The sequence below is a fragment of the Sinocyclocheilus rhinocerous genome, unplaced genomic scaffold, assembly GCF_001515625.1.
Source record: "Sinocyclocheilus rhinocerous isolate Xijiao unplaced genomic scaffold, SAMN03320098_v1.1 scaffold4194, whole genome shotgun sequence".
NCBI lineage: Eukaryota > Metazoa > Chordata > Actinopteri > Cypriniformes > Cyprinidae > Sinocyclocheilus > Sinocyclocheilus rhinocerous.
Window position 1 is genome coordinate 214,032 of NW_015652268.1, and position 13,024 is coordinate 227,055.

Sequence of the window (13,024 nt, forward strand, 5' to 3'; positions counted from 1 at the left end):
GAACATTAAAGCATGTCAACATATTCTTTTACACCAAATACACAAAATAATGATCTTTAAAAAAGCATCATATGACCCCTTTAACTTTTAAACAGAATATCTCTTTGAGACTTTAGTCTTTGCAACTTTAGGGATCTTATCTATTCACAAACAGCTTGTAACACTCCAAAGAGAAAGGAAAACTTGAAATTGCATCATATGACCCCTTTAATACGGCTACACACTCTGTCAAGGGCACTTAGATGTGCTGAGCATTTATTTTTGGTTGTTCCTCGCACAAGGTTAAAAACTAGGAGGGACCGTGGCAGCCCCAAAAGCGAAACTCTGGAATAATTCTTAGAAATACTTTCTGTTTAAAAATCTAGTCTGAGAACTCATCTCTACTCTTTGGCATTTAACACAGTATGAGAGCATGTTTTATGATTGTGTCTGTCTTCTGTTTGTTTATTGTTTTATATCGAGTACGCTTGTACAGCACTTTGGTAAACACTTGTTTTTTTAAAAAAGTGCTTTATAAACCAACTTTGACTTGACTATAATATAACATATACAATATAACAATAAATTATATATAATAAATATGAAAATAAAATATGATAAGGAAAAATAATTTAAAATATTTTAAGAAAAATAAAATATAACAAACATTTATAGTGTGGAAGCTATATATTTATACATTTAATAATACATATTAAACTGTCTATATATTGCAAGATTTTAATTCAGTGAACTCTGGAGTGATGATGGTTTTACCTCAGGAGAATAAATAAATAAATGACTAGAATATTAAATATTTTACAGCATAACGATACAAAAATACACTTTCTATGCCTTTCCAGGCCTCAACATCGCCATTTTTATCATTCACTGACATTGCTTCCCTTTGTAACATCAAAGAAAGTGGCGAAAAACTATTTTAAAAAACCTCTAGTAACACTCCGTAACAGAGCTTTGTCAAACAATTACGATAACACTACCATCCCGATATACAATATATATGTATCACTAACAACAACAACAAAGTAACAATGTAACAGAACAAAAGAGACAAATCAGTGTAGAGTTGCGAAACATGACACTTTCGTTTTCAATTCAGTGATATGGAGAGTTTCTGAACTTACATGTCGCTGCGGACTGGAGAGTAACAACTGCAAGCACGTAACTCACCTAATAAACTTCAGTTTGTAGATTAATTTGAAACAAAATAACTGCTCTATTTGTAACACTGTAGCTCCTCTCGCTTCCCGTAAGAACTGCCCACAGACGTGCGCCCCCTGCTGGCACACCGCACAGTTTCCTTTATAGTTTACACAGTTTCGCACATATTATTAGTTTTTATTCTTTTATACACTACCAGTCAAAAGTTTTTGAACAGTAAGATTTTTAATGTTTTTAAAGAAGTCTCTTCTGCCCACAAAGCCTGCATTAATTTGATCCAAAATATATTTAATATTTTAAAATGTAATTTATTTAAAAGCTGTATTTTCAGCATCATTACTGCAGTCTTCAGTGTCACATGATCTTCAGAAATCATTCTAATTTGCTGATTTGCTGCTTAAGAAACATTATTATTATTATCAATGTTGAAAACAGCTGAGTAGAATTTTTTCAGGATTCTTTGATGAATAGAAATATCCAAAGCTTTTGTAACATTATAAACTATGCCATTTAAAAGCTTGGAGTCAGTATAATTTATTTATTTTTGGGGGAAAGAAATTATAGAAATTCAGCTGTTTTCAACATGATGATAATAATAATAATGTTTCTCAAGCAGCAAATCAGCAAATTAGAATGATTTCTGAAGATCATGTGACACTGAAGACTGGAGTAATGATGCTGAAAATACAGCTTTGGTCACAGAAATAAATTAAAGTTTATAATATATTCAAATAGAAAACAGTTATTTTAAATAGTAAAAATATTTCACAATATTACTGCTTTTGCTGTACTTTGGAACAAATAAATGCAGGCTTGGTGAGCAGAAGAGACTTCTTTAAAAAACATTAAACATCTTACTGTTCAAAAACTTTTGACTGGTAGTGTATATTTTAATAATTAAAGTGACATTAATTATGTTATATAATATAATATGATATAGAATGATAGATAGATAGATAGATAGAATGATAGATAGATAGAATAAGTAATGGTTATTGGGTAAAAGAAGTACTGACTGTAATTGGTCCAGCAGGTGTCTGTGTTGGTCGCATGTTACTGTGAGCACACTGTTGCATATTCTTGTTTTATTGTGTAATTATTTAGTTCTTTAATAAATAGAAAAGGCATTTGGATTGTGTTTATAGGTAATACAGAATATAGTTCTTTGCTTTTGATCGGTTAATGAAATAATTAATTTTTTTAATATTTATAATATTCATTCAATTCAAATGTATTTGTATAGCTTATTTTCACAATACACATTGTTTCAAAGCAGCTTTACAGAAAATGTGCATGCATGGGTCTAATGTTATAAGTTGTGCATGTTGATTTAAGTTGGCGTCATCTGGGCTCATCATCAGCCACCATTTATATGATATGTATATATATATATATAATTTTTTGCACACCAGACCGTCGACTGATGTAAAGCTGTTTGCTTCAGTATTTTCTTCACCGTCCAGATGAGACATTTTCAGCTCGTTCATTTCATGCCACAGTTTATGGTTATTGTTATTTTTACTCTGATTCACCGATCAATCACAAATGATTTGACTTCGGTCTCTGATAAAAGCACAAGAATCAGAACCAGGTGTGCAGATGAATGTAAGAAGAAAATGTCCAAAACAGTGAATTTGCCGATAAAAATGTCTTTATTCCCTTCTTAAAAGTAAAATATAAAGGATAACATAGTCGTGGCCAGAATTATTGAAAATATGAACAAAGAAGCCAGAAACAACTGAAATGGGGGGAACGTCTCTTTAAGAAAGGAATGTTTTTCTTAAATACATGTTGGCCACGATTATAGAAATCATTGAGTAAAATATCGCTGTAATATACTCACTCTTGAAGAGATCAAAAGTGTATTTTTGATCAGACATCAAGAACAGCATTACCAAACAATGCTTTAAATATTCTTGTAATCAGCAACAGGTGTGGCACTCACACAATTAGGGGAGTGGCTTACAAACGAGTTTAAGGAGGGGAAAAAAAAAAAACGAGAATTAGTAAAACATACCATAATCAATTTCTTGATTGAAACCTCTGGGAAATAATGCATCTAAAGTAAAAATCCAAAAAGTCTCCCTAGATTTACGTTTCACAACAATATCACCTCCGTGATGGACTTGTTTAAAAAAAATAGAATAGAATAAATAGAATAGAATAAGCACAAATAGAATGTGAATGTTCTTTGAATGTTCTGAATGTTCAGACCTGGGTCTGATTGTAAAATATGCCAATATTTCCGTATAATGTTACAGAGTGTTGGAGCTTGGGGAGTGTATGTTAGTAGTGATATGATGCACCTAATGTCAACTTGATTGATGGCTTTGACCTTTGTGACCTTTCCCCTCCCCCACGCGGCCCCTCCCCCACGTTGCGACCACCCACGTTGTGTTGACCCCGGTGGGCTATCCAGATGTGAAAACCAGCATATGTGAAATTCCGACATCAACCTTTGACCTCCGGGGATGAAAAATGATGTTTGTTCAGCTGTATGTATGTGTCCGAGCGGTGATGAAGCAATAATGAAGACCTTAGGAATGTTTTGAAGATTTTAATGGTCTGTTCCCACATCCGGGGGGTTTGCCCATCTGGGGTCCGAGTGTCCGGTTGCATTCCAAGGCATGCTTAGATAAATAGACCCTGCACATCTGGACATCTAACAGGTCACGAGGTCAACCAACGTAGGTGGTCGTGACATGGGGGAGGGGCCGCGTGGGGGAGGGGAAAGGTCACAAAGGTCAAAGCCATCAATCAAGTTGACATTAAGTGCATCATATCACTACTTATGTTGTATCAAATTGTTCAGAGAAGTTTTATTAGCCGGAGTGAGTAGATGTTCCCTTTGTACTGCTTTTAATTTCTCCTCTGCACAATCCAACCATAGCCCTTTTCTTTGAACTTCTTCCACATTTCAGTTGTCTGTTCAATTGTGTGTTGAACAAATTCGCTTAATTCTATGCAGCTGACTCACTGGTAAACTTTTTTTTTGACAACTGTAAATAATTATTCCTATCTGTTTTCTTCCTAAAGAGGTCTGTACTCAATAATTGTCCTGCCTTGTTAACACGGACATCCCAAAAATCCAAAGTGTTCTCACTCAATGACATTGTGAAATTAAGATGGGCTGTTATAGAATTAAGGTACTGATGAAAAGAGTTCAAAGATCATAAATCTCCTCGAAACAGTACAAAAATGCCATCAATGTAACGCTTGTACAATTATATTTGCTGAAAAAATGGATTCTCAGTTCCATCAAGGACCTGAATCAAAGGGTGTCAATAATTGTGGCCAACGTGTATTTTTTTTCACAAAAAAGAGATTTTCCCCTGATTTTCAGTTTTTGTGAATTTTTTTAAATGAATGATCAACAGGATTAACAATGCAGATTTATTTTCACTTGCAGGCTTCTTTGTTCGGGTGTCAATAATTCTGGTCACGACTGTAAACAGAGCGGAAGATGACTTGATTATGTTAATAGCACTGAAAATGAGCACATTGCAGGACGTACAAGCGGTTTAATCGTAGTCGTCTCTGCACATGAAAGTGGGAAACAAGAAAGCATTTTAACACAGAAGGAAATGCCACACTTTATCTTTAATTGGTCGCATGGTAGGGCTGGGTTTTGACACAAATTTCATCATTCAATTCGATTCTGATTCACAAGCTAGTGATTCGAATCAATATCGATTATTCTGGATATATAGCAGGTAGAGTACATGCCAAATTTTCTAGAGGAAAAAAAACTCTCAACTAATGCTGTAAAATATAAATGAGAGTCAGTTGGTACTACATTACTATAATATTGAAGGTTAAAATTAACTGATTTGTATACAAACGCTTAAATTACACTAAATGAAGTTTTTATAATAATACAGTTACAATTACATCATTTCTACTCCAATTCATTTTTTTGATATATAAACATTTAAATGGTGGCTATCATAAAAACTTGACAGATTTATTCAAACATGCTCCTCTCTAGAGTTAATGTTTCTAGCTGACTAACGAGTTTAAGGTCACCGAATATGTTTTTCTGAGGTAAATGTGACGTTACGTAACATTGTAAGCTGTTATACTGATGTCTGTCTGCGGCTGAAACACTGATTGAGCGATTACATGAGACAGGAAAGTTGTACTCTTTCTTTTAACATACCTTTGGATGTTCATTCATGTTTATTTGGTGCTGTAACTTGTAGTAAAGTGGAAGAGAGCCTTCTAACTGAGGCGCTACAGCGATCTGTCACTCCACATTAAGCAGGACCAAAACAGCATTTATTGTTTGAATACTGCAATAAAATGGACAGAACTTGAAATCTGAGACTTTGTTTCATATCAGAAGTAACAAATCACAAAGCTCATTGCGATTTATTGGATGGGAGGCACGCTACAATGTTCCGTTCATCTGAAAAAAGGCTAGACTAATCGATATCGTTTCGTAAAAATGAGAATCGATTGAAATCGAGAAATCGATATTTTTTACCCAGTATTTTTTTTTTCTTTTTTTTTTAGCCCTATCGCATGGGTTTCTTTCTTCACTGGTGGACTTTTAGCCACGGCTTCTTCCAAAGATGCGCAAAATGTATGAGAAGATTTGAATGATGTCCAGATACAGGTTGAGCACGGCGAAGACGTGTTCCTCGGGACTCACAGACAGATTCTTGTTCCCGAGAAGCAGCTGTGTGTCCACGGCCAAGAACTGCAATATAATAAGGTGTTATTTCATTTAATTCTGTTGCATATGCATATATTTTAATTTATTTTAATTATTTTAAAATGATTTATTTCAATAATAATATAAATAAATAATATAAATAATAAATTATTTATTTACCTTGCATTATAATTGAATTCATTTTTAGTAAGAGTTTTATTTTTATTTTTTATTTTAATAATAAATCATTGATTTTATTTTACATTATAATTGAATACATTGCTAGTAATGTTTTATTTTGATTGTTTTTTTTAATAATAAACCATTTATTTACTTATTTGACATTATAATTATTTTTTATTAAATACATTTTAGCAAGTGTTTTATATTTATTTTAATTTTACATCTGTATGATTTAATTAATTTTTTAGCTTTTAATCAACTCGTCTACCCCGGTCTGAAAAACCCTGCCCAAAACAAACGTGTTGTAGAGAAGCAATGACTTACGCAGGTGAAGATCAGCGCTCCCAGAGATGCATAGATGAGGTCCAGAATCCTGTGGTACAGGAAGATGCACAGGATCCCGAAGAACAGCAGGACGATGAAGCAGACGAACAGCACGCCGTAACAGGAAGTGAAGTCATATTTGGTCTGCGATTGAACAGGAGACTTCAGTTATTAAAATCAGCTCATGTAGATGAGGGATGGGAATCATATCTCTTGTGCTTCCGATTCTTTTATTACTGTACAAGAAGTTCTGAACAATACAATAGAAATACTTCAGGAGTATTTTAGCACACTGTTCCGTTCACATCAATGCAGGAAAACAGAGTTGTTATTGTTAACTAAAACTAAACCATAAAAAAATACATTCGCTACTTGAAATAAAATAAAAGTGAATTGAAATAAAATATAGTTACCAGTTAATTTAACTTGATGTACCAAAATAATTAAAATTAATAAAAGATTGAAATAACAAAAGATATATTTATAAAATGTATTTATTTATTTAAATTCAGGGTTAACTAAAACCATAAAAAAATATTTTAATCACTTGAAATACAATAAATGTTAACTTAAATAAAATTAAATATTAAAAAACTCAAACTTGTTTTATTTCAGCTAGTTGCCAAGGAAACATTTCTCATTTTCATTTAGTTTAACCTTAACTACTAAAACTAAATAAACTAAAACTGAACTTTTAAACTAAAATTGTAACTGAAATTAAAAAGTAACTAAAACTAATAAATAAAAATGAATAAAAACTATGTAGAAATATTGTAAAAAAAAATAAAAAAAATTAAATGACTAAATTACTAAAAATGACTAAAACCAGAAATTAAATTACACAAAAAAAATTTTTGAAAAATAATTCAATTCAAAATATTAACACAAATGATAAAAGTATATCATTGATACTAAAATAACACTGGGCAGATGTTTTCGACAATCTTTCGGTTGCAGTACTTTTATTAACATTGCAATTAAAAGCATGGAAATGTTTGTTTGCTATGTTTGTTGCTGACGTGCGGTTCTCGGTTTCCAAATTAAAACAGAAAGACGAGCGCTGACCTGCAGAGAGAAGACGATGACCGTGAAGCAGACCAGCACAGTGATGCCGACGGCCATCATCACGATATCAGTGTCGTAGAAGCTGGAGATCACGCCCACCATGTAGGACATCGCCAGCGTCAGGATACTCTGAGACGCAAGAAACCGTTTATTATTATGCATGAAAGGAGAATTTATGTCTGTTTTACATTTGAAAAAGCCTCATCAGAGATTCACCAGAGCAATGAGGTTCCACGGATGCTTCCTGCGAAACTCTCCGCAGCACAGGATCACTAGGTAGGGCACGAGGAAGACTACATAGCCGGCCAAGTACGTCCAGGCGTTCTGCATCACGAACAGCTTGACATGAGGCTCGAAAGTGAAGACGGCCACGAAGCCGCAGGTGACGGCCAACTGAAGACTCAAAACCGAAAAAACCTGCAAAACACAAATTAAACCACATCAAAACTCACTGCTGGGTTTTAACTCGTGTCATACTACTAGAACGAAAAACATTTTCTTTACTTGAAATAAAAGGGGTATATATATATATATAAAACCTTATTTTAAATAACTAAAACTAAAACTAAAACTAAACATTAAAAAAATATATAGACATATAAAAACTAATAAAAATGACATATACAACAAAGTAGTAAGAATAGTCAAATATTCAAATAAAACATTTCTCCTTTTGATTTAGCTTAACTTGATGTACTAAAATAACTACAACTAAAACTGAAATAAAAATTAAAAACTACACAGACATATTAAAAAAACTAATAAAAATCACAAAAATGCCTAAAAATATTACTAAAACTTTAACTAAAATAAAATGGGAAATAGTTTTATTTTTTTTAAATGAAAACTAATTCAAACATCTCGTTTTCATTTAGCTTAACTTGATGTACTACAATAACTAAAACTAAATCTGAAATAAAAATTACACAGACATAAATAAAAAAAGATTAAAATGCCTAAAAATATTACTAAAACTAAAATTAAAATAATAAAAATATCAAAATCAAAATCAAAATTCATTAAAAAAAAAAAAACTATACAGGCATTTCTTTTTATTATAAAAATGACGGAAACGTCTAACAAAACGACTAAAACTTTATCTAAAATTAAAATGAAAAAAAATTTAAATAAATAAAAAAACTAATTCAAAATATGCACGTGAACACGACGCTTTCTGATGAACCTGACCCTTGTTTTGAATCTGTTAAATCTTTCATTGGTCCTGTAATGAAGGTTCCCTTTCAGTCGGTCACGTTCGACATCACGTCAGAACGTACCGATGAATTGGGATTTCGCCTGAGAGCCCTATCACCTTCGAGTGTAAACTAAACGAGCCAATGCACATTAGTATGTGAGATTTGCATCTCGCGCTCCGCCCCGCAGCACGGGTATAAATGCGGAAGCGGAGCCAAGTGGTCTGACTGTTCTGCTCTACCTATCGTCTTCAAAGAGTATTCTGATGAGCTACGAGTGCTCTGGGGAAGAGGTTCTTCAGCGATGGTGTTTCCCCTGTGCGCTTTAGCACTATAAAAGAGCTAATTTCCCTAAAAGAGCAAAACAAGGTTGTGACGTTGCGTCTTTCTAAAGATGTCATTCCACTCGTGTGTTTCTGGATGCAGTTGTTACCTGGCACCAGATGACAGTCACGATCGTTGCCTCACGTGTCTGGGCATCAAGCATGCTGAGGTTGCTTTAGTGGATGAGGCATATTCCCACTGTGGGTGGGATCTCGGTGTTGCGGTCGAGACTCCAATACCTCAAAAGGGGTGGAGTCCCCTCACCTATGCCCCGATCTAGATCTTCTTCTGTGCTGCAGAAGAGGGCTACTTCAGTGAATAGCCAGGGTGATCTGAGGGTTACAATGGGGGCCAACCCGCCGAGTAAATCTCCGTGGGCCCCCCATTCCTCTTGCACACCGCAAGCTGTGGAGCTCCTGGTTGGACGTGCTGGTCCTTCTCACGAGGGACCGGCCGCCTCATTTGGGGCTCATCCGGACGACTGGATGTCAATTGCGGCATCGGAGGACTCGTCTGCATTGCCCCCTTTGGGGAGAATAGCATTGCAAGAGCCTGACCCAAAGCTGACCGCTATGCTTTCCCGGCCGCCAAGGCGGTCGAGCTTGAGTGGAGAGATCCACCATGTAACGAGCAGTCGAGGCTAGACGATTGGTATCTCGGGGCAGCCCAGGCTGGTTCTCAGCCCCCTACCCCAGTGCCATTCTTTCCAGAAGTGCATGAGGAGGTAACTAAGACATGGACGGCACTTTTTTCTGCCCGAAACCAGTCTAGTATCTCCTCCCCCCTCACTACCCTCAATGGTGTGGTGGCCAAGGCGTACGTGGCGATCCCCCTGGTGGAGCGGGTGGTTGCGATGCAATTGTGTCCAAAGAGCAAAAGTGCAATTGTGTCCAAATGCATCATTCATTCATTCAAAGAGCACTTCCACCAGGAGGGGTAACCCACCCGTCTCCCATCCAAGGCCTGTAAGTTCTTTTCGGTCAACGAATCAGGCCCTGATATGTGCCCAAGGTTCCCATCATGCCCTTCAGGGATCAGGTGGTGAACCTGCAAGCGCTGCCCTCGGAGGAGGCAGACCCAGTCCTAGCTTTGCTATGTCCCGTTCATGCTTTGCGCCTATACGTGGACCAAACGCAGAGCTTCAGGACCTCAGAGCAGCTCTTCGTCTGTTACGGAGATTTGGACAGGACCCTCCCTGCGGGCAGGATGTAGATTCCACAGCGTCCCTGGAAAGGGCAAAGCTTTCCCAGTGTTATCTAATAGTCTTACTGTGTGGGTCAAGAGGAACAACAGTAATAGACTCTCTCCATGTAAGCCCTGTCCTATCTTCCGCCCCAGTAGCCGCGGGGGGATCAGGTGGCTTAGAAGTAGCAGTAGTGGCGCTTTGTTAGGGATCCCAATTCATTGGTAAGTTCTGATGTGACCGACTGAAAGGGAACGTCTCGGTTACGTATGTAACCCGCATTCCCTGAAGGAGGGAACGGAGACGTCACGTCGCGTCGCCACAGTTGCTGTACCACTGCGGGGCACTGGGTCACCGGTTTAGCTCCTCAGCGAAAACCTGAATGTGTGTTGCACCCGCTTCCACTTTTATACCTGCGCTGCAGGCGGAGCGTGAATGCAAATCTCGCACACTAATGTGCATTGGCTTATTTAGTTTACACTCGAAGGTGATAGGGCTCTCAGGCGAAATCCCAATTCGTCAGTACGCCTGACTGACATGACATGTCCGTTCCCCCCTTCCCTCCACATACGTAACCGAGACGTTTGCTCTGTATCAGTGTTTACCTTCCGAATGAACAGTCTTCTGACGGCTTTATTATCGAGTCCTGAGCTGGCGAACTGCTTCTTCTCATATTCTGGAAGAAGATCGCTGTGTCCCGGCTTACCCATCGCCACTTCTGTCACAAAACAAAACTTAGTTTAGAGCTTATTAACAAAGAGTATCTGTCAAATATGCATATTGCAAATTGCACATATGTCTTAACCAGTCTTAAGTCGCTGGGGTATATTTGTAGCAATAACCAAAAATACATTGTATGGGTCAAAATGATCGATTTTTCTTTTATGCCAAAAATCATTAGGATATTAAGTAAAGATCATGTTCCATGAAAATATTTTGTAAATTTCCTACCGTAAATATATCAAAACTTAATTTATGATAAGTAATATGCATTGCTATAAACTTCATTTGGACAACTTTAAAGGTGATTTTCTCAATATTTAGATTTTTTTGCGCCTAACAAACCGTACATCAATGGAAAGCTTATTTATTTAGCTTTCAGATGATGCATAAATCTCAATTTCGAAAAATGTACCCTTATGACTGGTTTTGTGCTCCAGGGTCACATATGAGGTTGAAATATCTCACCGTATGGAAGCGGCTTTTTGTCCGGTCCGCCTCTGTAAGGATCTGCAATGTAAGGAGCTGCTGTAGGATATGGATGCTGTGGATATCCAGAGCCTTCCTGTCTGTACATGGGATTCCCAAAAGCGGTCGGTGGAGCATACGGGGGTGCGACGGGTACAATGACGGGAACACCAGGATTCGATCCTCCATGAGGAACGGCAGCATCATAAGGCGGCGGTGGCGGCATCATGAAGCCTGGCGGCATCTGCTGATTCACCTCGCTGTACTGAGGAGGGTTTTCAAAGCGAGTGTAGCCGCTTTTGTTTTGTGCCATGACTGGATCTTAGTTCTGTGGAAAAAAAAAAAAAGATATATATATATAACGTTTAGTGTGACCGCGGTTTAAGTACTAAATGTAGCCTAAATATCAGGTATTTGTTTAAATATTTGATGCATATTTTAATTATTTAATTAAATAATTAAATCTCACACATCTCACATGGCACTGTAACCAATAAATGTTAACTGCAAACATATAGTGGAGAGTACATGTTGATTTGGTAGTTTGATTGATAGTTTTATCAGATGATTTAATATGCCTAACCATTTGATCGTGTATGTTTGGATCATAACCATATGGTAACCTGTGTTAACTCTTCTTCATTCAAAGCTTCATAACAAATAATCATCCCATGTAATTATGAACAACTATTAACTCAAATAGTGTGAAATAACAGAATCAAAATGTATCAAAGTAGAATTGTGCAAGTTTTGATCATTCATATGTATTTCTTATTTCACTTACTTCATATTGTAATAATAATAACTATTATTCTATTAATGATCAGGCAAGTTTAATATATGATGGTGGTACGACGGTGAGCCTGAAGTGGTCTGGAAATCTGATCTTACTATCTGGGCATTTGCTTACAGATTGGACCTGTATATAAAGATTGTATAAACAGATTGGATATATACATACATACAATTAAATACATCTCTAAAATGCCCCCATGCTGGAGTCCCCCTGAGAATATATAATAATAAATTATATATAATAAATGATATGATAAACTTGATATGATAAATATGATGTGGTGTCTATATATTTATATATTTAACAATATAGATTAAATTGTCTACATATAGAGCCCTTAAGGGACATGGTGATGGAAAAAAAAATTTTTTTTTGCGTTCTCTCACAAAACCAGTTGAGTTCGGACAAACTCTTCCCGTTTACTTTACAGCTTGCAGTGGTTCATACAGCTCCGTATGTTCACAATGGAGAGTTTTATTTTGAACTTGGACTCAAGTATATAAAGAAATACAGTCAGTGCTTAGTTCAAGGCACGGTTTTAGGACATTCTAAAACACTTAATGTGGCTTAATGTTTTAAAACAGTGACATTGGAGGACCAAATTCGATAATAATAAATACTGATAAACTTATTAGGCTAATATTAACCTTATTAATAATATTACTATTAATAAAGCAGAATAATATGAACGCAACGCCCTGCACGTTAAGCTTTTTCTCCCCCACAGAAAACGCTTAAGGTAGCCCTGTTGAAAAAAACAGCATATGCTGCAAAACAGCATATGTTTTGAAGCTGGGATGCTGGTTTGAGCTGGTTTAAGTTGGTCCTTTGCTGGTTTATGCTGGTCCTTTGCTGGTTTAAGCTGGTCAGGACCAGTTTAGGGACCAGCACATGACCAGCTAAGGACCAGCATAAACCAGCAAAGGACCAGCATAAACCAGCAAAGGACCAGC

The 13,024-nt window shown here is 36.3% G+C and overlaps 2 protein-coding genes across 3 annotated transcripts in view; both read right to left on the bottom strand.

The window, feature by feature from the left end:
* The window catches only part of grinab (glutamate receptor, ionotropic, N-methyl D-aspartate-associated protein 1b (glutamate binding)), a 13,887-nt gene extending 12,590 nt beyond the window's left edge, over window positions 1-1,297 (bottom strand). The window contains exon 1 of one of the 2 annotated variants that reach the window (XM_016520072.1): window positions 1,168-1,297. The gene's annotated coding sequence lies outside the window, so the exon portion shown is untranslated. Of the gene's footprint in view, window positions 1-1,121 lie in introns of both variants that reach the window. The other variant, XM_016520071.1, reaches the window with a different exon arrangement.
* A 4,380-nt stretch (window positions 1,298-5,677) lies between these two features.
* LOC107714259 (protein lifeguard 1-like) lies at window positions 5,678-11,601 on the bottom strand. The gene is made up of 6 exons (XM_016520070.1): window positions 11,276-11,601; window positions 10,693-10,802; window positions 7,604-7,804; window positions 7,388-7,516; window positions 6,323-6,466; window positions 5,678-5,860 (listed from the first exon to the last, which is right to left on the bottom strand). Exons 1-6 carry the CDS (start codon window positions 11,586-11,588, stop codon window positions 5,711-5,713), a joined length of 1,047 nt encoding a protein of 348 aa, XP_016375556.1. The 5' UTR covers window positions 11,589-11,601; the 3' UTR covers window positions 5,678-5,710.
* Between the last annotated feature and the right edge of the window lie 1,423 nt (window positions 11,602-13,024).

Excerpts from the sequence above, each read along its gene's own strand:
- LOC107714259 (XM_016520070.1), bottom strand. The coding sequence starts at position 11,588 with ATGGCACAAAACAAAAGCGGCTACACTCGCTTTGAAAACCCTCCTCAG. Across the intron at positions 10,803-11,275 it reads CAAAAAGCCGCTTCCATACG|TGGCGATGGGTAAGCCGGGA; the intron begins GTGAGATATTTC and ends TTGTGACAGAAG. Across the intron at positions 7,517-7,603 it reads CGTGGAACCTCATTGCTCTG|AGTATCCTGACGCTGGCGAT; the intron begins GTGAATCTCTGA and ends CTTGCGTCTCAG.